At 39.6% G+C, this 27234-nt stretch overlaps 1 protein-coding gene across 1 annotated transcript; it reads right to left on the reverse strand.

Annotated features, from left to right (window-relative positions):
• Positions 1-2490: 2490 nt before the first annotated feature.
• On the reverse strand, positions 2491-26793 carry dmtn (dematin actin binding protein). Its single transcript, XM_033647664.2, has 16 exons — positions 26660-26793; positions 19235-19282; positions 18238-18318; positions 18008-18151; positions 14878-14922; positions 13136-13244; positions 11719-11763; positions 11513-11641; positions 10722-10822; positions 10515-10620; positions 10369-10424; positions 8340-8379; positions 7990-7997; positions 7630-7695; positions 6055-6135; positions 2491-4707 (listed from the first exon to the last, which is right to left on the reverse strand). The coding sequence occupies exons 2-16, from the start codon at positions 19241-19243 to the stop codon at positions 4594-4596; spliced, it is 1134 nt and encodes a 377-aa protein (XP_033503555.1). The 5' UTR covers positions 19244-19282; positions 26660-26793; the 3' UTR covers positions 2491-4593.
• Between the last annotated feature and the right edge of the window lie 441 nt (positions 26794-27234).

The raw sequence follows: 27234 nt of genomic DNA on the forward strand, positions 1-27234 counted from the left end.
AGCAGTAAATTTAAATATATTAAAAAAAATTCTCACAAATTAAATTTTCTTGCAAATTTTTTACTTCAGAATCGCGGAGAAAATTCACTCAAGTTTTTCTCTGTTGTAAATGTACGAGTTTTCCCTCAGCACATTGCCCCTCCTCTGTAATTTATTATCTCACTGTCGTAGGTTTCTGAACTCAGTCCTTCAGTCTCAGAGTTTAAAGGTCTGACATGTTAAAGAAATAAGATCTGACTTGAATAAACTGCAAAGTCCTGTAGATTTCCCCTCAGAATCAGCACTTAAGAAGATGAAGGCACTTAAACGTTCTCTCTTGGATTTTACAGGTGCATTTTGGTCGGGTCTCCACCAAACGCCACAAGTTACCAAGTCATCGTCAGATTTGCGAAAACTCCAAGTTTGAAAACTTTGATTAACGTCACAGTCAGGACCTGCGTGTTTGTGGATAAACGCGTCGTCTTGTTTCCAACCCGTCAGATTTATAAATGTTAGAGGTGACGGAGAAAGCCACAAGAAGATTCCCAAAGTTTTAATAAACAGGAAGTACCATTTAGGCATAAAGAGCAGAGCTGAGGTGTGTCGGCGGCGGCGGCGGCGATGATTCGGTCCTGGGTGATTTAACTGTTGTTTTCTTTGTTTTCGGGGAGGTGGGTGGGTGAACGTATGTTGGGATCTTTTGTTGGGGAGCGAGGCCTCATTTCTGACTTCTGTTCGGGTCTCTGAACATATCTCACAGAATGTACAGAAATAAAATCAAGATTTTTTTCTTTACAGCTAAATTTGAAAAAAAAAAAAGAACTTTTTTTTTTGTCGAGTACATGTATTGCGAGGCCTCTCATTTATGTAGATGTTTCACTCCATTCAAATAAAAAACAGAAAAATGACGCTGCCTCTGTGTCTGTTCAATGCTGCTTTCAAGGACGCCGGCTCTCCTTCGCCGCCCGGCTGCCAATCAAAGGCCGGCGTGGGAGGTGTTGTTTTGTGCGGCTCCATCCAGACGAGTGGCATTGAAACATCGCCAGCGCCTCGCTTTTATGTGTAGGCCCATATGTTTCCGTAGCAACACAGACCCTCCACATTATTACCTGCAGCTCACTCAGGATGAAGTAGCTCCACTGCTCAAGTTTGCCTGAGCGAGACAGAAAAGGTTAATGATGATGAAGATGAAGCGGCGGGGGCGTCTGAACACAAATCTGTCACGACGAGAGGTGTGAAACGACCACTGCAACACCGAGGTGTGAAACGTTGTAGTAACAAATCAGGAGCGAGAGTGAAAACAACAAATCAGACGTGAGGTTTAATGTGTCGTGTTATAAAACAACAGGGAGGAACCACGGTGGTGCGTTCAGGTCCAACACCAATTATTGAGTATTTGAATTATTAAATTTACAGCTGCAGATTTGAAGGAGACTGTTTTCATCATGAGACATATCAGAGAACTTCAAATTCTGGTCTTTATTTCAGACTGTTTTTAACTTGAGCCGATTAATAAATCAGTGGAAAAGTGAAATGTTTGATTCTCTTAAAGGTACAGTTCACCCCAAAATTAGAACTATTTTTACTCCTCCAAGCTGGCAATAGTCGTGGCTGCAGGCATCACGTTTTCGCCTAATCTGTCCCACTCTCATTAATGCAGTATCTCAAGAACGCTTCCAGGTAATTTCATCAAATTTAGCACAAACGTCCACTTGGACTCAAGGTGCACTGAATAGATTTCGGTGGTCATAGGTCAGAGTTTAAAGTCAGTGTGACCTAATCTGTCTCATTCTCACGAACGCAGTATCTCAAAAAGGCCTTGAGGGAAGTTCCTCAAATTTGGCTCAAACATCAGCTTAGACACCAGAATGAACTGATTAGAATTTGGTCGTCAAAGGTCACTATGACCCACTCTTGGACACTGACCCGCTAGTTGGGAACCACTGATCTAAAGAACAGCTTCCTCAAATTAAGCACAAATATCCGTTTGGACTCAACAATGAACTGATGGTATTTCGGTGGTCAAAGGTCAAGATCACCATCACCTCATCCATCACATTCTCTTTAGCGCAACATCTCAAGAACTTCAGCACAAACATCCACTCAACTCAACAATGAACTGATAGTATTTTGGTGGTCAAAGGTCAAGGTCACTGTGACCTGGTTTGTCTAGTCTTGTGAACTTAATATCTCAAGAAGACCCTTAGGGAATTTCCTTAAATTTGGCACAAACTTCAAGTTGGACTTGAGGATGAACTTATGAGAAATTGGTGGTCAAAGGTGACTGTGACCTTGCGTCCGTCTCATTCACGTGAAGGCGATATCTCAACACAACAAATCTCGTTTTCTCCAGATAATGAAATAATTAACACATGAACTTGAGATAACTTAAAAAAAATTTGAAAGCCATTTTCGGCCTCTGGACAGAGCAGCAACAGTCACAGACATCACACCAGGGTGTGACGGGTTAAAGGAGACAAGAAGAGGACGAGACAGCGTCTGTTTTTCTCAGATTTATTGACTCTTTACATTGTACAACAGAAACAATGAGGACCGGATGGCGTGGAGGCGTTTCCAGAAGAAAGCATGAAGGACGGACACAGAGTGTGAAGACGGCGGCAGAGACGTTTTTCTACCTCGAGACACAATCCAGTAAAGACGCTACCATGTTGATTAGTACGAACTGCTCCTTTAAAATGAAGGTAGGTGGTGGTGGGGAAATGTTGGCAGCGAGTTAAAGCGAGGAAGAAAGTCCTTAAAAAAAACAACTGTACAGCAAAAATATTTTTAAAATCAAACGTCACAGTAAAAATTACAATCTTTAAATAAATAAAAAAAAGCTCCACATAATAAATAGATATTACAATCTGTTAATACGAGACAGCAGCTCGTCACGAGTCGACTGTCGTTCAAGTTAAAGCAGAAACATCAGACGACTGAATCAGGAAGTCGTTAACTGGTGTCATGGAGCTGGTTTAAACTGGTCCAGTTCACTGAGCCACAACTCAACTGGTCTCATGGAAGAGACAAAATTATTATTTATACTAAATTAAAATGTTCCAAAAATAAAATATTTTAAAATAAAAACAATAAAATAAAATATTTATTTTTTATTTTAAATAATTAATAAAATAAAATGTAATAATGTTATTATTCTAAAACCATATTTAAATAATAAAAATGCTTTTAAAATAATAATAAAATTAATAGCATAGTATTAAGATAAAACAAAGACACCTGATCAGAAAACTGGCTCACTGCTGCAGCAAAAATTAATTTTCATCTTTGAAAAAACAAAATCACAACTAGAGGTGAAGAAGAAAAAGAAAAATAAAACTGCCAAAATTTATTTAATTTCAATTTGGTGGTTAAATAAATCAATACAAACAAATAATTATAGAAATAATACCAAAAATGAAGAGTAAAATTATAAAATTAATAAAATATATGTAAAATATTTTATGGAATTTTGACTGCTGTTTTGAATAATTTAGTTTAATTCAAATATTTGTTGTTGTTTGGTCTTTTTAATCTACAGTGCTGTGCAAAATAAAGGCATTTTAATTTTTTTATTTATTTATTCATTATTGGATAGATGATGATGAAATGTGGTTCGTCATTAATTTAGCGCCATCATCAATTCAACATGTTAACATGTCCAATACTTTGGTTTATGACCAAATACCTGCAGAACTGATGACATTGATCAGCCTCAGCTGTGTTCACTGATAATTAGCTAATGTTAGCATGCTAGCATGTTAGCAACACTCTAAACTAAGATGGTGAAACTTTCAGGGTCAAATTTCAGTTTTAGCTGCAGACACCTGGTGGGAAATCAGTGTTATTCATTAATAATGTCCGAAATCTGCTCAATGTCAAAGTTAAACATTAAACAAATAAAGAAACTTAAACGGTAACTTCTGTAGTTTTCAACCTGGACTCTAATTTCTCAGACACAAAAGATGAAAAAAACAGGGTCCAGATTGAAAAATCATGAAGTTCTCCTTTAACATAATTAACAAACTATAATTAATAATCATTCATTTTTAGTCTGACGTGATCCGACCCGTCATGGCAGTAATTGTTCTGATATATGTTAAAAAGCGTCACTTTGTTTTAAACTCGTGACTTTTGTCCCTGTCAGGATCCTGTAGGAATGATTTCTGACATTATTCCAGAGTTAATTAGCCCTGCGTCACCATGGTTACCACGGTGATCTACCGCGGTTAAAAGAGACCCAGCTTCATGACACCAGAAGAGTTCGATACTAACGTCCTGACGCAGACTGCTGCAGCTCTGAAACAAACTGTATGATGATGATGATGATGATGATGAGTGGACACATGATGATGATGATGATGATGGTTTGCAAGCAGTGGTGATTATAAGTGCAGCACAGGTAATATGTCTGAGTGTCAGTGCATCAGTTAAAGTTAGTCAGAGTAATAAAGGGTTAATCAGGGCCAGCCTTCAGTCCACTCTGATCCTCACACACACATCCAGGGACGTGATTGGTTAGTTAGATGTTTGTTGATATTTGATGGGCTCCTCCTCCCCCTCCTCGCAAAGCAGGCGGTTCATCAAGTATTTGAAGAGTAATGAGGTCACTTCCTGTTAGAAAAGTGAGGCTTTCTTCTTCAGTTCATTTCGTCTCCACAGAGAGAGGCGGTCGAACTCGGCCATCGGCATCCCGAAAATCTCCTCAAACTGCTCCGGAGACAGATGCCTCTGAGACGAGAAGAAGAAATGAATGACAGCGTATTTATCCAACGTGTGTTGAAGGACACAGTGTGTTAGTGTCGAAGTGACCAATGGGAACGACAGTATTTGAGACTGGTCCAGTTTAAGAGAGCACGCTGCATCGTGAGGTCACTGGTTTTATGTAACCTCTGTTCATACATCAGTAAACTACAACTATAAAATGAAAGAGAAAAAAATAACTTCATTCACTGGGCCGACTGCCGGCAACTTTTAAGGTGGAACGTTAACTTGTAATGTTACTCAATGCATGAGTTGATGACGTGAATCCATCAGCACACCTTAAATTTCACTGTGACAACTTTGACCATCACTTTAGTTTTTATATGACACACACTTTTAGTAATGACTTTAAAAATATAGATGAATTTGGAGCGGATTATGTGAAGGTCATATATTCTAATCCTCACTTCCTGTGGGCTACAGCAACACTAAACCCCTGAGCTTGCCTGAGAAGGACTAAATGCACAAAGCTGCTATTTTTAAATATCCCATGGAGAGAGACTCTCACTGCAGCCTGTTCTATTTTGTTGTGAAAATGTGGGCGTGCAGCCTCGTTCTGTGGACGATAAACCAGGTGCAGACTTCCATCTGTGTCACCGCTGATGAGGAAATACAGCGAGTGCTGGACGGAGCAGTGAGTGACAACAACCCCGCCCACATTTAAGAGGACTGTCTGAACACACCGAGGGTCTAGGTACCATGTCTGAAGGCTTACTGCTGGTTCCAAAGGGACTGGACTGAAAGGGTTTGGTGGAGACGGGACTCTCTCTCAAAACGTCTTGTTCCCATTTGTCACTTCGACACAAGTTTTCTGTGAGTGAGGCGTCACAATAAACTGCAGCTGTGATTCAATAGAAATACATGTATTATCCAGTTTAATCTTTGAGTTTTAAATCACGTGAAGACATAATTTAGTTATTTTCCTGCTCAAAATATGAAAGAAGAGTGCTGCTGTCGACGTGTTCAGCTCGTGTACTTCAGTAAAGTAGAAACACCACAGAGCACAAACACTCCTGCACTTAACATTTAACACAAACACATTAAAGTCAAATTAAACTTCAAGTACCAAAAGTCAAAGTCCTCATATGCAGAGTAATATGTATTATTATGACGACTGATGTATGAATGTGTTGATGAGTTTGATGTTGATCAGCTGATGGAGCTCATTTTAATGACTCTGATTCATCTGTAATATGACATCATTTATTATTGATTAGATTTTGTATCAATAATCTGACAGATAATTTTAAACTGTGGATTTTCTGAGTCATAATTCATGCACACACACTCTGATACACACACTCTGATACACACCTCCAGTCGAGTGCGGTCGACTCCTGGTGGCAGCTTACAGCGCCCTCTGTGGGTCACAATCAGAGCTTCATAGGGATAGATCTGAACAGACAGGAAACAACATGAACTGTGACATCATCATCATCATCATCATCATGTCACCTCTCAGGCTGTATCATATATCACTAAAATTAACAGGTAAAAATTACAAATATGTTCCTTCATGTTGACATTTTACAGATTTGTGTTTTGCTTCAACACAATAAAAACTTTTTAATTCAACACCCAAAAATATATCTGAATGAATGTTTTTGTTTTTGTGTTTGTTTACACAGTTCATCCCTCATGGAATTATTCAGACACATTTATCAAAGACAAACACAAAATTCTGATTATATAAACCAATCAGCATCTCATGAGACGATATATCAACCTCAGACAAGCCTACACACAAAGGCCCAGCAGATAAACAATAATAATAATAATAATAAAAAAACAAAGTCCCAGTAGAAAAAAACCCTAAAAGCTCATTGAGGAAATTTTTAAAAATAAATGGAAACAAACACACAAAAAAGTCCCAGAAGATAGAAAACAACAAATAAAATAAAAATATTTAAATGTTCAAGGAGACTAAAAAAAATAGAAAAACAAAGTTCTAGGAGATTACAAACAAAACACATAAAGAAATCAAACAAACAAATAAACAAAAAATAATAAAGTCCCAGGAGGGAAAAAAAAACTACAAGAAAAAAATAACAGAAAAAATAAATAAATAAAATAAATTGAATTGAATTGAATTTCTCCTCAGGGGGATTGATAAAGTAAATAAACTTAAACTTAAATTAATAAAAATATTGTCAGAGTCGAAGGGGATTAAAAAAACAAATAAAATGAAATAATTATTATAATAATTACTATTATTACAAGAGATAAAAAATTAATAAATAAATAAATATTGCCCCAGGAAATTAAAAAAAAATCTAAAATAAATAAATACATCATTAAAAAACAAATTAGGTCAAAACTAAATAATATAATAATAATAATAATTAATAAATAAATAAATATTAAAACACATTAAGTCCCGGGAGATTTAAAAATAAATAAATAAATAAAAGTACCTAAAGATTAAAAAAAAAAGAAGCTGAAAACAAACAAACAAACAAAAGTCCCAGGAGATAAAAAAAAACACTACATAAGAAAAATTAAAAAGAAAATCTAAAAAAAAAAAACAAAACAACTAATACATGAATAAATAAATAAACAAATACACAAGAGAGAAAAAAAAAAGGAAAATCAAAGTTCCAGAAGAAAAAAAAATCAAAACAAAATAAAATGTCTCAGGAGATAAAAACTACAACATATATATATATATATATATATATATATATATATATATACACTAAACTAAACACTAATAATAATAATAATACTTATTATTATTATTATTATGAGTCAATAAATAAATAAACAAATGGTCACAAGAGATGTTTAACAACAGATATTAAATATTGCTCACACAAATAGAAACAATAAACAAACACAAACAAACTAATCTGCCGTCATGTGTCAGCTCAGAGTCAAAACAGCTCTCACCTTCTGCTCCAGGATACTTGGCAGAGAGTTTCCTCTGTCCATCCTCTCCCTGCGAGTGTCTCCGTTCTGCACACACACACACACACACACACACACACACACAGTATGACAGATACTCCTGTACAGTCTGATAAACATAAACATTGTCACAGTGACGCAGAACTGAAGCCAAAAGTCAGCAGTGTTAGAAATCAGTGCACGGTGATGGTGTGAAGATGTAGCACACACACACACACACACACACACACACACACACACACACACACAGGGTGGTGCAGGAGGAGTCAGACGGCAGGTTCAACACAGAGCTGCTGATGTCATGCGTGTGCCACACAGACGGCGTGGAGACGACAGACTCACCTGAGCAGCTGCAGACACACGACGACAGGAAGTTAGAGAAGAAGAAGAACCACAACATGAGGAGTAAACAACAACCACAGTGCGAACAAACAAACAAACAAACAGAATCAATGTGCACATAGTTCTTCAACATCCTGACGCTGTGTGATCTCATGTCGTAGATCAGACGTGTTCACACTGGGATCATGTCGCCACGAGGAGCGACGGCGGGCAGAGATACTGTGTCAGGTCAGTTTGAGTTAAAAACAATCTCACTTCTTTTACTTTCCTGCTGGTGCGTCATTTAGTGTTCTGGAGTAGCTTATTTATATATATTTATAACTGTGTGAAGAGAACGGAGAGACATTTACCTTGTTGTCCTTTATCTGTGGAGAACTCTGCAGACTGCATCTGTGAACACACACAGCACAGTTTGATGTTCGACACATGACAAATGACACAGACGGTTCAGAGCTGAAGACGTGCTCACTACTGTCGATGTGTAAAGGTCACAGCGAGTCATAAAACCAACCCGTCAAAACATCAGCATCATGAACCAAAAACGTTACCGTCAGCTCTGTGACGCCGCCACCAGGACAGACTTTAGATCAGGGGTGTCCAACTCATTTCAGTTCAGGGGCCACACAGCCCAGTTTATAACAAGTGAGCCGGACCTGCGAAACTAACGTCCACCATCACATGATAATCATTAAGGAGCAACCTTCTTTGTAATGGCACTTCCAGTTTCAGATTTTCAAGGTAGAAATGTGCGACTTTCACTTGTCTGTCATGTCCTCAACATCAGGAATTATCTTCTTCATTTTTATTTCCAGCAACCCAAAAATCAAAGAATGAAAACATTTACTTTTTAATTTATGAGAGACAGCAGTAATTAATTTTATACTTCTTCTGATTATAATCCAATCAGTCATATTTCCATAACGTTGTGTGTATTTTATAACGCCTTACTTTGAAAACTGAACGTAGTCACACATCCTTCTGCTAACTATGCTAAGTCAGTCGTTAGCTCCCCTCGTCAGCTCGATCTGGGCTGTTTGAAGGTGTTATTCAGTGTAACACATATTAATGTCAGTGTGTGGATGAACTACAGTCGTAGCGTCAGCTCATGTGACCGTGGACATCACAGTGATTGACCGCAGTTCATTCTTCTATATTACTGACTGTACTGACGAGCTGTAGCAGGGTAGCTACCTCGCTAATAGTGGTGTGTCGTTCACGAACGAATAGTTCAAAAGAACCAATCTGTTGAGTGAACGTACTGAACTGAATCACTTCCGGAACTGATTCGTTCATTCCTCAGTTCAGCTGAGCTCAGCAGTGAGCGTGCAGGCAGGGAGCGGAACTGACGATTCGGTCCGTGCGAACGATGAATCACTCGTGAGTCGTGAAGCAGCCAGGGTGCAGGGAGGGACTGCCTACCGCGTAACGAATCACTCGGTGAACGAATCACTCAGTGAACGAATCACACGGTGAACGAATCACACGATGAACGAATCACTCAGTGAACGAATCACACGGTGAACGAATCACTCAGTGAACGAATCACTCGGTGAACGACGTAACTCAGATCCCTGAGTGATTCAAATCATTTCTTCTCAGCGACACACTTTCATAGGGACCGTTTTCTCCAAGCTAACGGCTGATGTAGCCAGGAGTCAAGCCACGTGAACACAGTCGCACACCTCCCCATTGTTTTCACAAACTTAAAACGTTAGGTTGGCCAGTAATGAGACTCACCAGTGCAGCTCAGCCGTGTATCAGTTCAGTGAGTCGGACTACACAGTACACAGCCAGGGCTCCTCCCGCCAAGCACTGAACGATTCGGTGAACGAATCTTTTGAATGAATCTTTTTAATGAACTGATTCTAGCGATTCAGTAACATCTAAAGAACTGCTTTGCCCATCACTACTCGCTAACACTGCTAACAGATATGATAATCATGAGAGTTTGTTATATTAGACGTTTAAATCAAACTGTTGCTCCAGAACACAAATGTGAGCTTGTATTAACACAAAGTGTTTATGATGCGTCTGTTGAGGACGCGGTGGCTCATGCTGGTAGCTGTCATTTCTGTGCTGCTTTGTAGTCTCAACCTTTAGTGAGGTGGCTGTTACATTTCTTCAGACCAGCTATATTTCCCAACACTGCTCGCTGAGCGAACAACGTCGGTGCTACCAGTGAGTAACTATTACAACAAGCACCAAAGGAAAGTCTGTCAGAATGATGCAGTTATCATGGGTACGATCGTCTCTTAGGTACAGTCATCCAAAGGGCCGGATGAGGCCTTCTGACACCTCTGATCATCTGTACGTTCTTTGTTCTAACTCATGATGTTTTCAATGTGCAGAATCTCATTGGTTCTGTAGACGAGCACTTACTCGGGTCAGACCTGGTCCTGAGTGTGAAGGGGACTTTGAAGCACTCGCTGACAAACCTGCCGACAAACATTAAGAAAACACGTTGAGCTCCGGTTCATGAACCCAGAAACTAAAACCTGAAGACGCCTCAGACGGCAGAGTCTCACTGGTGTGCAGGTGCGTTCTGTCGGGCAGCGACTGTGTCTTCCTCCGAAAGTGAACGGCCTTCTCCTTCTCCTCCTTCAGGATCAGACGACCCAGGTTGGACTTGATCTGGATTCACAGACACAGGAGCCATCGGTCATCTCTCCCGGTTCATACTGTGTGTGTGTGTGTGTGTGTGTGTGTGTGAGTCAGACTCTTTACCCACAAACCTTTTCCAGCTCTTGCTCCCGCAGCATCTCAGCCTCGTTCGTCAGGTCTTCAAACTCGTCTTCCTCCTGCAGCTCCTTCTTCTTCCTCCTCCACTCGATCTCTACGAGAGTTCAACCTCAGAGTTAGGTCAAGATACAAACCACCAGAGCTCCCTGGGGTTTAAAGTGTGGCTGTGTGCAAAGATGGACCTGTTTGTCAGAATGAGACAGTACGACAACAGACTGTGTTTCGTGATTTAAAGCTGCACTTTGGATCCTGAGAAATATTCAGAGTGTCTGCGTGCACCTCCTGCAGCAGTGCGACATGCAGAGGGCTGGGTGAAGGAGGACAGAGCCTTGATAAGCAGGCGTGGTGATTATTACACACTGTCTCAGCACTGGTGTCATCACTCTGAAACTGCTGAGTCACCCTTTAACGTATCATGTATTAAACGACACCAGGCTGCTTCAGTAGAACCACAGTTATCAGCTGCTGCAGAGCAAAATGTTTCGTGGGAGAACACAGAAGTATTTATTCATTTATTTCACCCATCTGTTTTTTTTCTCCATCATGTCCCCTCAGGGACTCCGTACGATTCTCAGTCTAACACAAAATGAAACTCTATCATGGAACATTTTCATACTGCAATAAAACTTCTGTTTTTACAACAGATTCGATGACTTCTCGTGGCTTTAGGTGATGTTGGCAGGAAACAGTTGCTGGTTATAATAATTAACCACAGGTGGAGTTCAGGTTTAAGAGATGTGATTTAGTTTCAGGCAACACAGGTTTAACCCGGGCTTAAACGTACCCATGGCAGCCAGTGAGGGGGGGCAGGGCCAGTACTCGGTCTCAATCTTGGACGGCTGGTTTGGGTCTGGAGGCTGAGCTGCTGGAAACTTTGCTGACTTAATGACGCCTTCCAGATGTTTGTTAACATCTGCAGAGACGACAGAGGGACGACATGAAGAAGAGGAAATACAGGAGCAGCACGGAGACACGTGACGAGGAGCTCACCTTGTTTGTAGATGGGAGGTTTCCTGTAGATGTTGGATCCATTATCTGAAAACACATTTCTCAGAGTCAAGATTACAAAGTATGGAAGCCCAAGGCTGCACATATTAAAATATAATCATTTAATCTACATTAATTTTATTTCAATTTGCATGCATGATGTATGACGAATAGATAACAGAAATGGCAATTAAATAAATGGTTATTTTTATATCTAAATTGGCAGATTGTGAAACCTAAACTTTTTTCTATGTGACAGGATTTGATTTCAACCCTTATTTCCATTTACTTTAAAGTCGTGCCCTCTAGTGGCCATAATGATTATTACAGTGACGTGATGTAGCATAAAACGTAACAAAGTGCATGTAATGTTGTACAAATGTCCCCACAGGGTGGGTCCATCAAACAAACACAGGACATCCACCGAGGAGACTAATGTTCATGTCCTGAAGACAACATTGACTTCTTTTAATAACAACATAGCCTATGCTAGCATATGTAGCATGCTAAGCTCGCGACACATGTAATGTATGTCACATGACACACTGCACGTTTATAAGTTAGTAGCAAAGTACTTATTTATTGCCAAACTATGTTTGTCCTAAACCTAACCACATTATGTCACCTAAACCATCCAGGTAGTTTAGTTGCCAAAAGCTAACTAGGTACTTTTGTTCAGGTAGTTTTGTTAACTAAGCCTAATCAGGTAGATCTGTCCAAGTAGTTTTGTCACCTCAAGATAATCAGTTAGTATGTTGTGTAAAGATAACCAGGGAGTTCTGTCGCCTAAACCTAACCAGGTAGTTTTATCGCTTAAACCTAGCAAGATATTTTTGCCATCTAAACCTGACCAGATAGTTTTGTCACCTAAACATAATCAGTTAGTTTTGTTGCCTAAACCTAACCAGGTTGTTTTGTTGCCTAAAGCTAACCACATAGTTTTGTTGCCAAAAGCGAACCAGGGAGCTCTGTCACCTAAACTGAACCAGATAGTTTTATTGCCTATACCAGACCGGGTTGTTTTGCTGCCTCAACCTAACAAGGTGGTTTTGTTGCCTAATCCTAACCAGGTAGTTTTGTAGCTTAACTGTAACTGCGACTGCTTGTGTTTCATGATGTTAAGGATGCATTTAAAACTGTGACCATGTTTTGGGGTTGGTCTTATAAGTGGTTTTGGAAATCAGTGGACATCAATGTATACTGTAGTTCATGCGAGAGCGTTGGGTTGAAATGAACCACGTCTCCCTCGTATTTGTGAATCTGGATTAGAATGACATAACCGGTTTGGAGACAAAAATCAGGTCCACACATCGTAAATCATTCAATGTTTGGGTTCAGACGGTTGCTTTATAGTTGCGGTCCCCAGCCTTAATTGATATAAACCATCTTGTGTGTGTGTGTGTGTGTGTGTGTGTGTTACCTGGTCTGTGAAAATGCTGCTGGCTGGCGCTGATCTTGCGTGCAGCCTGCAGTTGCATCATCGATCCTCCAGGAGAACCACTCTCACTTTCTGCCCTGCGAGCCTTCACCTGGAAAAATAAACACACACAGAGGAGGAAGAGAAGTGGTGCAAACTGTTAAATGTTTGAAGCCGACTGGCAGAATTATACAAAGAATGCTGCTTTGCTTTGCCATCATGTAGTTAAAAATCTGATCTCCTTTTCTTTCTCGATTAGCAACAACATTACACCACCATAACAAACAGCTAAACTCCATGCTGGACTGGAGCTCAACAGAGACGCTTTCTGTTCTCAGAGACTGCAGGCGAGTAGAGACTTTAAATGTCACATTTTTAACTCTGTGATGAAACAAAGCAGCAATTGATTTCAAGAACTGGACGAGAATATGAAGACATCAGTCAAACATTTGCTTTTTGAATCAGTCTGGGTCGTGACCAGCCACTGACTCATGGAAGATCTGACATGGGTCACCAAAGGTTCTTTTACTGAAACACTGCTAACCACTGACCACTAATCTGTGTCTTTTAAAAATAGACTGTTTATTCAGTCTCTGGTTATTTAGCAGCACATTCAGCAGCTTTATTACAGCTACACAGTAGAATAACAAAATCAAATTGAACAAAACATTCATTTAATCGACTGGCTTGTTGTTTCTGGAGCTTTTGTCCACATCTCATGACCTTCATCATCAGCAGGTGAAGGTCATGAGATGTGAGAATGAAACTGGGATGGACTTTGAAATTTCTGAACTACACTAAGGTACTGGTGTAAAACAAATCATGCAGTGGGTCTGTGGATATTCTCATTTATCCAGGTCAATTCCATTCTGGCAACAATTAAATCGTAGGCAACTGGACTTTGATTTTGTCTAGAAGACGTTTCGCCTCTTATCCAAGTGGCTTCATCAGTTCTCAGCGCATCAGTCTGACTAGTCCTCACTAGTCTGACAAACAGTGGAGTAAGACTCAGGTTTTTAACCTCTGTGGAGGTGTACAACCATTAAACAAACGCATGGCTCAACACAGAAGGGCAAACTCCTCAGGTCCAGTTTCTGCTGTTTATTTACATCTAAAGGAGAAGGCTCACTCCTTTGAGGACAGCAATGTGAAAATCTTGGACAGAGAGGACAGATGGTTCGAAAGAGGGGTGAAAGAATCCATCTACGTTAAAATAGAGAAACTGTCTCTAAACAGGGGAGGTGGCCTGAGACACCACCTATCCTCCATTTACAATGCGGCCCTTGCTGCTGTACCTGAGAGATTGAACAACAAAGACTGCCCGAAACTAACCTCAAGTGGCTCAAAGAAACTCAACGACAGTCGTTCACTGGTAACCACACATCATGCCTAACGACTGTTGCTCACCAGTGGCCCCACCCACTCCTAACGACCGTCGTTCACTAGTGTGACTCACCTGACCCAAACAATGGTCCAGTGAAACTCCACTAACGAACTATTGTCTTATGAGGGTGGTGGGTGTACACCTCCACAGAGGTTAAAAACCTGAGTCTTACTCCACTGTTTGTCAGACTAGTGAGGACTAGTCAGACTGATGCGTTGAGAACTGATGAAGCCGCTTGGATAAGAGGCGAAACGTCTTCTAGACAAAATCAAAGTCCAGTTGCCTACGATTTAATTGTTGCCAGAAAATCATGCAGTGATTTGTGTGTGAAACAAGTGAAGCAGTCTGTGGCAGCTCTTACCTCAGGAGACATGGTTGGAGACGTGGCGGGAGGAGACAGAGACCGCTGCAGATCAGAAACACAATAAAGACATTAACACTCAAAATCTTTAAACTACCCAGGAAGGCAGAGAACTGGAAGGCCATCTCCGGTGAACTTGATAAACTGCTTAATTGTTTTATCGTGCAGCCGACAGAATATATTTTCATACAGATTGTAAGAGTCGTTGAGGATTCTGGAAATTTTGTCACAACAAAAGTTAAAAAAACAACAACTACCTGTTAATTTTGTTTTAAAGACAGTGACGGTGAAATCAGTAACCTGAATTATTACAGAATGTGAGATACACAAACCAGGGCTTTTTTTGGTTATCATTCCCCCATTGTTAGTTCGAATAAATTGAATAACCACAAAATGTTTTTATTTTTTTTTTATTTTTTAATTACAGCCAGAGAAAAAACACTAATTCTAGTTTTAGGTTTAGCAGTGGCTAGTCGTCTTTTTCTGACAAAGAGTCGGCAAAATGTAACCAGGTAATTTTGCCGCCTAAACCTAACCAGGCAGTTTTGTCACTTTAACCAATGGAACAGAGTGGTGCAGAAATGAGTCCTTAAACCCACAAATTAGCATTTTTGCCCTTCCTGTTCCCTCGTCTCAAAGTCAGTTGGTTTTTGTTGGATGTCTGAAATAAGGTCTGTGGTTGACACAAGCTTAAGAGACTTTCACGCTTTGCTCTACGAAATAAAAAAGGCAGTAAAATACTCAACTGTGGAAAAAATGCAAATACATCAAACAAGAATGAACTTGAGGTTGGTTTTCATTTTTGAACCTGTTTACGTACAGTAACTACAAATTTCTGTACAGTAAACCTTTAAGTTAAATTACTTCAACAAAAGTAGAACTTTTTCAAGAAGGCACCTAAATTACAATAAAGTCTGGCTCATATTACTTTAAGAAAATCAGTTTAAACATGAATTAATGGTTTAATTAGTACTTCGTAAGCACTTCTCCCTACAGTTCATTATTCATTCATTATTCATACTGGTCCACCAAACTGTTTCACTGGCTGTCAGACTTCACACCTTCCAGGAACCTTCTGGTGCTGCTGAACTTGATGTTACAAACAGCCCGTCTGTTTTGGTTTCATACCAATACATTCTTTTGGAATCAAACTCCTGTTTAAATTCTATGTGAAGATCACACCATCTCCAAAACATCAGATAACCTCAGCGTTTGTTTGTGCTTAACTTTTTAGTGTTTGTTTTTGTGATGTCATTGTGTTCCCAGATCTGGCATAATATTATTACCAAAAAAGATACGAAACTAAAACAAGAGATGTGATAAACTGGAGTCACATCACCCACTAAAAGTGTCTGATGGTGTCAGAGGTGGAGGAGCAGGTAAATTCCAGTCAATTTTTCAGTTCTAGTTACTGTGTGCCATTGTGTTGCACTACTACTGTAAAACTTGAATTAAAAGCCTGGTCCCAGTTAAACGCCCAGTCCCTTTCACTAGCCCGGTGTGGCTCCACATTTTGACAAATAAAGGCCTGTCTCAATTAAAGGCCTGTCTCAATTAAAGGCCTGGTCTGGTTGCAAAGCAGTTCCTTTTTCTTTTCTTCTTTGGATGTATAAAAGCAGGTTGTTGACTACCCACCTCAGCTAACATAATTTCTCAAGACAGATTCTGCAATCTACACTGTAGAATCTGTCGGCAGCTCTGTGTGAAAGACGACTAGAGAGGGGGAGGGCGGGGCTTTGAGTTTGAATGATGCTGTGCTTTAGCCAATCACAATGGAGGGGGCGTGGCGGAGACGTGCAGGTGTCCCCAGGAAATGTGTACCTACAGAAACAGCAAGCTCCGCGTTCATAGCGACCGCTCCACCCAAAACGCCGTCTCGTCAACGTGAAAAAAAATATTTTTTCCAGCGGATGTCTGAGTTACAACATGATTGAGCTAACTGGAGTAGTTTCATGTCGTATCCGACAATGGGAGGCTTTTAACAGATGACGTCATGATGTTAGCTTTGCTAACTGTCCCTGTCAGCTGCAGCCACTGATGCTTTCTAGACATCGTGATTTCCCAAAACTGAATAAATACCACACATAGCAACACAAAACTGCTTTGCTAGCTCAATCATGTTGTAACTAAGATATCCGCTGGAGTTATTACCTTATTTTTATACAGTCTATGGTTATTACAGACACCGCTTAAGGGCTAACAATAACAGCTAACAGTTTGCCCAGCTAATCTACGATGTTATTATTGTTATTATTTACAAAACGTGCACACAGAAATAGTAACGTTTGTTCAGTCATTGTGTTTATAGACTTAACAAACATCAGATTAGTCTACACGGTGATATAGTGACGTGAAGAATGTGATAGCTAAATGGTTTTCTACTTAAAGTATTTGTAAACAACACGGCGATTCCCTGGGGGCACCGCTGGAAGTGAAGGGCGTGAGCAATCGAGGCCGAGGCCCCTGCACTTCCGAAAAACTCCGGGCTGTGCCTCCAGAGATAAAGGAAGAAGAAAAAAATTTTTTTTTTTTTTTTGTTTTTTTTTTACCGATGGATTTCCAGATTGCAGCTAACATAGATTGCATATATAAATATAAATGTAAATAAAGTTTTGTCAATATGGAGATGCTACACATCGTTAGCTTGGTTCAGTTCATTTTACTGAAACCATGAGCACCAGAGTAGACCATAATTCACTGAGTTTTACCAGCGTGACAAAACACAAGTGGTGACTCCCTTCCTCTGATTACCCAACAACTTATATTCCTTTAGTCTTTAAGGCTCCACCGATCAAAAGAATCAAACGTGTTTTTTGTAAAAATGAATAGTTTATGAATATTGTTTTACCAGAATAAAACTTTATTGTGTCTGAGACGAGTGTCATAACATAACACATAATTGAAACGGTATTCGAAGCCTTATTTTTATACAAGTAATATTCATACTGGTTCAAATAAACAATTGGATGGTATTTCCTGATCTTTGCTGAGTAACAGTTTGGTGTAAAAGGAATTAAAGGCCTGTCCCAAATACAGGCCTGCTGAGTTCAGTGATTTAAGCAAACAATAGCCTGGGCTACTAATACAAGTTTTACGGTATACAATCCATGTAGCGTGTGTGTTTGTGTACTTCTCTGCGTGGAGGGTCGAGTGGGGAGAAGCTCAGGTGTGGTTTGTAGGTCATCAGGTCCGGTCTCTCAACCTGCAGGATGGCTTTATCTTTCGGCAGAGCTGCCAGGTCTCTGTAGCCCACCACCTGGTCGTTCACTCGGGCCTGAACGCACCACACACAGGTGACAGGTTAGTGCTGCACACATTGAGAACACAGGTGTCTTTGAGCTGCTAAAAGTGTGTGTTTACCGTGATGCCAGTGGCGGGAGACCCCGGGGTGCTTGAACCCCTGGAAGGAGGCAGGTTGACTGGGGTTACCCGTCCCTCCACCTGCAACACCATCAGAAACATTCAGGAGGTGAATTCACTCCTTTTTTTTTGACAGTATTAAAAACAGAGTGCTCAGCTAAATCTGGGAATATCACTAACAGAACTCAGACAAACTTATGTGGAAGAGAAAACAAAGGTTAACAGTAAAATTAGACCCAAACTGTCTGTTGCAAACATATTTAGATGAAGTGGATGAAACTAAATTGTTAGTAAGCTAACGTGCTGTAAAGATTAGCTTGCCGTATACGGTGATATTGTGTTTTACATTTAAGTTATGGTGCTGTTACGTCTCATTCTGAGCAGTAAGGAGTTACAAAAATACTGAATTAAAAAAAAAAAAACTAATCTATTTTATTTTTTAATTTTATGAATATGTAACAAAGTAGGTGATACTAACAAATGTTAGTAAGCTAACATGCCGTAAAGATTAGCTTGATATATACGGTGATAATGTCTTTGTTATTAAAGTTATGGTTATGTTAACCTCTCATTTTAAGTGGACGACGTTAAAAATACCAGAATATAGTTTTTACTCTACTTATATGTTTTTAAAGTAGATTATACTAATGTTAGTAGGCTAACGTGCTATAAAGATTAGCTTGCTGTATACCATGATACTTTGTTTACAGTGACCTACTTCTCATTTTGAGTGACCGGGAGTTCAAAAATACTGGAAAATATTTTTTATGAATATGTTTTTGAAAGCAGTTAAGCATGTTAGTAAGATATAAGCTATACTGTAAGTTGTATGGTGATATTGTGTTTTCTATTAAATGTATGGTGCTGTTACGTCTCATCCTGAGAGTTAAAAATACTTACTTTTTAAATACTTAATACTGTTGCAGAGTGTTTTGAATGTGCATACTTTGTGTTTTCAAACTGTCATTTATGAGTCTCTGACAGGATGATGAATTACCTTCTGCATGGCTGGAGAGAAACCTTCCTCCTGTTTGGTTTTAACCAGCTGGAACAGAAACAAGAGAGAGTCAATCAGCAAATGCATTAGCCATTACCGTATACAGCTTCTCATCACAGGCTGACATTATGAATGAGTTGGGGAATGACTCATCTCGAGTCTGAGGAAAAAGCAAAGTAATGAAATTTCATTTCTGCTGCACGATGTTCTCTTACAGCAAACATTTTAAAGGGTGAGGCCACCTCACAAATATAGTGTTTAATTTTTTTTTAAAGATTTGTAATGAAGCAAAACAGCTGGTCACTTAAGTTTCAAAAATACAAAATAAAAAAGTGCACTTGTTGGGGACTACATTCAGCAGCAGCTTAAGACATTTCAAGCAGTTAGCAATGTTAGCCTTGTTGCTAACGTAACAATGAGTCCACAGTGTACCATAATGCTGGTCAGTGGTGCAAATTTGCATGTCACTGTTAACTCCAAAACCAATGTTAGCATGCTAAGTGCTAAACTAAGATGCTAAACAAACTGTTAAACATCAGCATGTTAGCGTTGTTCGTATGTATACCTACAAACAGTAATGCACCAGAATTAAAAATATAACCCACGTAATCAGGAAGGCTGTGATCATGCAGACAATGCACTGACAGGAGTAAAGAAGGAAGTATTATTTAAATTGGAAGTCCACATAAGGGTGGAGGTTGGGGTGGTGCAAGGGTCAAACAAACACAGGACTTTCCCCCAGGACGCTGGTGTTCACATCCCGTTTGAATCCAAGTGAAGAGTTATTTTAAAGGATGTCGTAGCTTCGTCACCTTATGTTAAGTACATGTCAGGACAACACCCAACCATGTTTTTTCTCATAAACCTAAACTACGTAACTTTACTTTCCATTAACTGAACTACCTAATTTTACTTTCCTAAACCTAATCTACGTTGCTTTACCTTTCTAAATCTAAACTTCATTACTTTACCATCCTGAAACTAAACTAGGTAACTTTACTTTCCCAACTCTAACCAACATAACTCTACTTTGTTAAACTTTAACTACATTACTTCAGTTTCCTAAACCTAAATTAAGTAACTCTAGTTTGATTAACTTATCCCACGTAACTTTACTTTCATAAACCTTAAATATGTTACTTTCGTTTTCCTAAACCTAACCTTCGTAACTTTACTTTTCTAAACCTAAATTAAATAACTTCAGTTTCCTTAACCTATCCTACGTATCTTTAGTATCCTTAACTTAAACTACGCAACTTCTACGCAAACTACGTTATTTTGCTTTCTTTAACCTATCATACATAACTTTCCTAAACCTCAACTATGTAATTTTAATTTTCCTTAACCTAAAGACTGTATTGAAAGGTCACAGCAGCAGTGCACAAATTACACAGAGAATACTGCAAAAACAAACACAAGTACTAACAAACATCAGAGTTCATTTGAAGCACATGCACACAAGTGAATAAATTGCAGTAAGGTGTGCAAAAAGGATTTTATTATAGGATAAAAAGTTGAAAAAATGTGGGCCAAAAGTTAAACATAGTTATGAAGTCAGACTAGTCCAATAATTAGTCCTGTGATACTGCAACAAAGCTGAAGTGAGTTAATCAATATTAGTGAAAAAATTCACTTACTAACATCATATTCAGAGACATTTCTCCAGTGAAGTGACTGATTGTGTTAATTCTCTGTGACTGAAATCACAGTTGGGTTGTTCAGAGAGCTAATAGATCGTCTTTCGTCCTTTTGAGCAGCTTTCAGAACAAACGATCCTGTTTCAAACCTTTCAAACGCACCACGTCCCCCGAGGTTAGGCCGGACTGATGGGGACAAGGAGACTGAGTGTAAAACAACACTGTGAATCAGATTTAGGCATGGCTGTTATCAGAGCCTCCTCAGGGGATGGACGCACGAGGAGGAGGACGAGGAGGAGGAGGAGGAGGAGGCAGCTGTAGTCCTGCTCACAGGAAAGACACCTTGTACCTAAACAGCATGAGAGCCTCTCTGCTAACATCCCTGCAGGGGGAGGATATCCTCCACACAACTTCCTGTGAACCCCCTCCTCTTGTTGTGTCTTCTCTTTCATCTGTCTCCCTCTTCTTCCTCCTCCATCTCCATCCCACCCTTCGTCTTCCTCTTCCTCCCCTCCCCTCTCCTCCCTGGCTGTTTATCAGCTCACCCAGCCAGGCCAACGCCCAGCCGGTCCTCAACAGTTATTGCTGTGGTTACACTCCTCCCTCCAGAGAATCTACACAACACAGCCAGGGGAGCGTCACCTTCCCTCCCGCTCCCGTCCATGTGTAACCATCAAATGTCGTTAGGTCAAAAACAAAACTGACACCAGATCAGTGAGAGATGATTTCTCTGCTGTCTGTCCTCAAGTGAACTCGATCTGTGCTGACGGAGAAGCAGAACAGATGGATGTTGTCATCTGGACAGAGACATCTAAAATATCTTCCATGAAACCGCGTCATTACGTCGAACACACAATGACGTTACTCAAATTAACGAGCCATCTCCCTCAGGGGAAAATGTGATTTGAAATTCTTTAGATCACTAACATTGTATGATCACATATTTTTCTTTTCAAACACATCATAGGTTTGTTTTATTCATATTGTTCTTGTTATGTGACGTACTGCTAGCTAGCTAGCTAACACAATAATAACAAAAACAACAAGGTGTCAAACTAATGAGGCGTAGAATTATTGAACCATTACAGCTATCAAGCTCAAAGGTGTTTAGATTTTTTTTTAATTTATTTCCTTTTTACCTTGTAAAAACAGTTAAACCGTGACATCACGCTAACAACAGCAATCACTTTCAGGTAGATAACTGGAAATTGGTTTAAAATTGCGGAGATATGTAGAACTGCAACTTTTGGATTTCTGTTGTTATTTTCAGTTCTATCTGTAACATTTGTAGTTAAACACAGTGGTCTGAGCTATCTGACGTTTCTGCTGCGATTTTTTTTTATGTTGCTTTGCTAATGTCTAAATCAAGCTAAACAGTGTAGCCCACTGCTGTGAACAGGGCTGCAGGGACCAGTTTAAAAAAATCGATATCACTGTAAGTGTATGCTTTATTTAAAGATTTGCTCCACATCAGCTTACAAACTAATCTATTGAAGCAGTGGTCGTTCAGCAACTCCAGTGTTCTGCTAAGTAAAATTACTGTTTTTGTCAGTGGAGTCTGGTGGCTCTGATATCACGTCTTCAATTCCCTGTAAGAAAAGGCTGCCTGATGGTGAGGTAAAGCAGTGAAATTGTTATAAATACAGCAAACACTTAAACTGATTTTTATTTTTTTCCACCTTTTTTAGGAGAAACAAATTGAGGCAGTGTTTTGCTGAGCACTGTTTGATTTTATGTATGTGATGCGAGGGTTTTCTACCCGCAAGTTATTGTAAATAAACTGTGATTGTCAATCAAATTAAATACTTAATCGCAATTATTTTATATTTGAATGTTCTGAATGTATCTTAAAGGGATATTTTTAAAGTTTTAATACTCTTATCAACATGGTAGTAGACAAATGTGCTCACTTTATGCAAATGTATGTTTATTTTTATTGCAACAATTCAAAACAATGACACATACTGTCCAGAATATTCTCCAGAATGACCTCAAAGGTACTTCATGCCATCTGCAACAACAGATGGACATATTGACCTGAATGTAACATTACTTTGTAATACTAACACAATGTAGTGTCCAAGTTTACACATGTAAAGCTCGATGTACTGTGGTGGTAGCTCAGTTCTCAGTTCTTAATTACAGAAAGTATGTGCATTAATCGTGCATCAAAAAAATTAGTAGTGTTAAAAGAATTAGTGTTAACTCATTATTAATGCGTTAACTTTGACAGCCCTAAAATAAACAGTCATTCTGTTTTAAGCAGTGCACAGGAATAAACATCTGCATTTTAGTGTTTGAGTCTCTTTTCAATAGTTGTTAAAATTTTCCAAATAAATTAAAGTTGCTAAATTTGTTGCGAGGTGTTTGTCAGAAAAAAAGTTGCCAGGTTAGTCTGAAAAATGAACAACAAAATTAGCATCTCTGCTACAAGCTAACTGGCTAAAATGTATATATTTTCAGCAGTGATAAAAACTGAACTATGTAATATTCTATAATGATATAACACTTTAAAAAGAGCCATTCTGCAGAACATGTACTTTTACTTTTGGTGCTTAAACTACATTTTGCCGGGCTGCATCCCAGTCACAAAGTAAATGTTGGCATCTTAGCTGGTCTCCAATGTTGTTAGATATTCATATTGGGTCGGTATTTATTTAAAAGGTCCATCTATGTTTAAAATAAATTTGTTATTACAATCAAATAAGCCAAAAGTCATTTGTAAACTGTGTGCTTTTTAGAAGAACGTCCTTCCTTTGTTAAAGTAGCCTAACATTGGTTGTGCTTTAGCCATGACATGTGTCATTGTTTTGTTATTGTATGTAATGTTTGTACTCCGTACCATGTGATATGGTCATGAGTCAAATAAATGAAATGAAAATCAATTTAGTTCGTGACGTTGGGTGACCAAAATTCAATGTCAGGACAATGTCTCATGCCAACATCAGTTTGACGTAGAATAACATAATTTAGTCTTAGGGTAAATAAAACTCAACGTCTGCAAAACATCATCGTTTTAACATCCACATTGTGAAATGCTAACGCCATAAGCCGTTTAAAATATCAACACGATTTTCATTTCAACCAAAATTTAGTGCAGCGTCTTTCTGAGGTCATATTGACGTCTGGTGCCAGCTGGGATCGTACGTTTCTGCACGGATAATTACGTTTGTACATTTTTATGTAGTGGACATGTTAAAACTTAAAGATTCAACAGCACAATGGTTAACGTATGGTTAGGTTCAGGCGCAAAAAACACCTGGTTATGGTTCGGAAAAGATCATAATTTGCCTTAAAATACCCAGATTTGGGGGAACAATGCCGTAAGGAAACAGAGTGATATCAGTGAAGTAAAACCATTTTTCATGCGTAAAAAGCTGCAGGACACACAGTGTTGTTGTTTGCTGGTCTCAAACAGTGGTCCGCCATTTGGCAGGCGTTGTTGGCAAAGTTAGCTTGTATACTACGTCACTTAAGAAATGTTGTGATGTGTATGAAACGTACAATTGTAACATATTCATGCAGTATTTTTGGACTGTGGTATTTGTACTTCGTAGTAAGGGATCTGAGTACTGCGGTTTACTTATATGTTTTATGTAAAATTAATCTGTGAATTAAACAGAAACTGTACCTATAAGTGAAAAAAGTGCAATATTTCTCTCTGACATGAAGAGTACAAGTATAAATTGGTATAAAAAAGAAAAATAGAAAACAATTTGTAGAGTACTTGAGTGAATGTACTCAGTTACTGTGTCTGAGTCTCTGAGGACGGACTGATCCATCCAGCTGACCGGCAGCAGGCTGAGTGCTTTGTGTGTCCGATAGTCTTCTTATCACTAAGAGCTTTTAACTGCCACAGACTCATCAATGGAGCTGAGCTCAGTCAGAGTGTGGACCATTAGTCCAACCACATCCACGTCATTCAAACACACGTGATCAGGTATATGTACAAAATCATACAGGAGGGATCATTTTCCCCACAACACTGCAGATAGATAGATAGATAGATAGGGAGGTAGGGTAGCATAGTGTAGATAGATAGAGGGTAGAATAGGGTAGGGTTGATAGGTAAGCAGATAGCGTAGCATAGGTAGGGTAGGTAGGTAGGTAGATAGGTAGGTCGGTAAGTAGGGTAGGTAGGGCAGTGTGTAAATAGGTAGGGTAGAGCAGGTACGTAGGGTGATGTAGGTAGGGAGAATAGTGTAGCTAGCTAGATAGGGTAGGTAGGCAGGGAGAGTAGGGTAGGGTAGGTAGGTAGAACAGAGTAGGGCACATAGGTAGGTAGAGTAGTGTTGCTAGGTAGATGGGTGGGTGGGTGGGTAGGTAGGGAGGTAGGGTGGGTAGAATAGTTAGGTAGGTAGAGTAGTGTTGCTAGGTAGATAGGGCAGGGTTGATAGGTTGGTAGGTAAGTAGGGTAACATAGCATAGGTAGGTAGGGTAGTGTTGCTCAGTAGATAGAGTAGGTAGGTAGGTAGAACAGGGTAGGGTACATAGGTAGAAAAGGTAGATAGGTGGGGAGAATAGGGTAAGGGTGAAAGGTAGGTAGCTAGGTAGGTAGAACAGGGTAGGGTACATAGGTAGATAAGGTAGATAGGTGGGGAGAATAGGGTAAGGGTGAAAGGTAGGTAGCTAGGTAGGTAGAACAGGGTAGGGTACATAGGTAGATAAGGTAGATAGGTGGGGAGAATAGGGTAAGGATGAAAGGTAGGTAGCTAGGTAGGTAGAACAGGGTAGGGTACATAGGTAGATAAGGTAGATAGGTGGGGAGAATAGGGTAAGGATGAAAGGTAGGTAGCTAGGTAGGTAGAACAGGGTAGGGTACATAGGTAGATAAGTAGAGTAGTGTTGCTAGGGAGATGGTAGGACGGGCAGATAAATAGGTAGGCAGATATAGTAGTGTAGAGTATTGGGACATTAGCTAGTAGATGTTAAGACTAAAGATTATTTTCATTATCAATAAATCTACTACTATTACTAATCCTGTCCTGTTTTTCAGACCAACAATCCAAAACCAAAATACATTTAATTTAATTTAATTTACTTGAGCAAGACTGTTAAAATTTCACTTGTTCCAGGTTATTAGATTAGATTAGATTCTTCGTGTTTATTGACTGTAAACTCAATATATTTGAACTTTGGACAAAATAAGACATTTAAATATAAATCTATGGACATTAATCAATTGATTAATGACTGCACCTTCTTAAATGTCTCAGGTTTGCTGCTTTTCTTCATATTATGAGAAGATGGTCAGAAATAAAACTTCATTAACGCTAATGAGCATTTTTCACTGTTTTCTGACATTTTATAGCTCAATGAATTAATCAATCAATCAAGAAAGCAATTACAATTATTTGCAGCCTAATGGACACGATATTGAGACTTATATCAGTTATTGATCTTTATACTGATCAGAATCAAACCATAATTCAGTCAGGAGCAGGAGCTGTGAGACTCTGAGGCCTGGGACAAACACCAGCACCTGGAAACACGTCATATTAATAACCTGCCGTTTAAATTCAGATTCTACCAAACATCATCATCTGAGTGTGAGATGATGCCTCGACGTTAGGACAGGATGCTCATGTGGCCTTCAGAATAACGCTGATGATGAAGAGGAGGAGGAGGAGGAGGAGGGAAAGAGGGAGGGGGAGAAGAGACAAGTGCGTCTGCAGCAACCTGATTAAAACACAGGCTGGATATTCCGGATTAGACGCGGTACAAACCCGGGATCTGCTCCTGTTTCTGTTCTTTAATGTGATGTTAGAGAAAAGCAGAAAGCTCTCACCTCCAAACAGCGCAGAATTAATCCGGAGGAGATCCGCCTGGACGCGTCCTGGAGCCCGACGGTGACGCTCCTCTGCTCTCCTGCAAGAGCCGAGGAGGAGGACGGAGGGGAGGAGGAAGGGTGGAGGGCGGCGGAGGAAGAGGAGGAGGAGGAGGAGGAGGAGGGGTGTTATGTGATGAGGTTGCAGCCTGCTTTTAAAGCCGGGCAGGGGGCTGCTGTGATCCTCGGAGGAGGAGGAGGAGGAGGAAGCTGTTTTCCTGTTGCTCCAGCGGGCTGCTCCACTGTGATGTGAGGAGGGGGAACAATAACCTCTGTGTTCTGACTCCACATCATGTCTGCCTGCAGCATCCTGCAGATATTCACACAGACAGAGCGGAATTATTATTAATATTATTATTAATATGGAGCCATCTCACCAACTGGAACCTCCTTTAATTCATTTTATTGTTTATTTATGAACACATGAATCAATACTGACAGTTTAACAGCATCAGTGTAAATGTGCATCTGTAGCTCAGCTGCAAATTATTGTGCTGCTGTACTGTATTCTAATATTTTTTATATCACCTGCATTA

Source organism: Epinephelus lanceolatus, chromosome 19 (assembly GCF_041903045.1).
Source record: "Epinephelus lanceolatus isolate andai-2023 chromosome 19, ASM4190304v1, whole genome shotgun sequence".
Taxonomy (NCBI): domain Eukaryota; kingdom Metazoa; phylum Chordata; class Actinopteri; order Perciformes; family Serranidae; genus Epinephelus; species Epinephelus lanceolatus.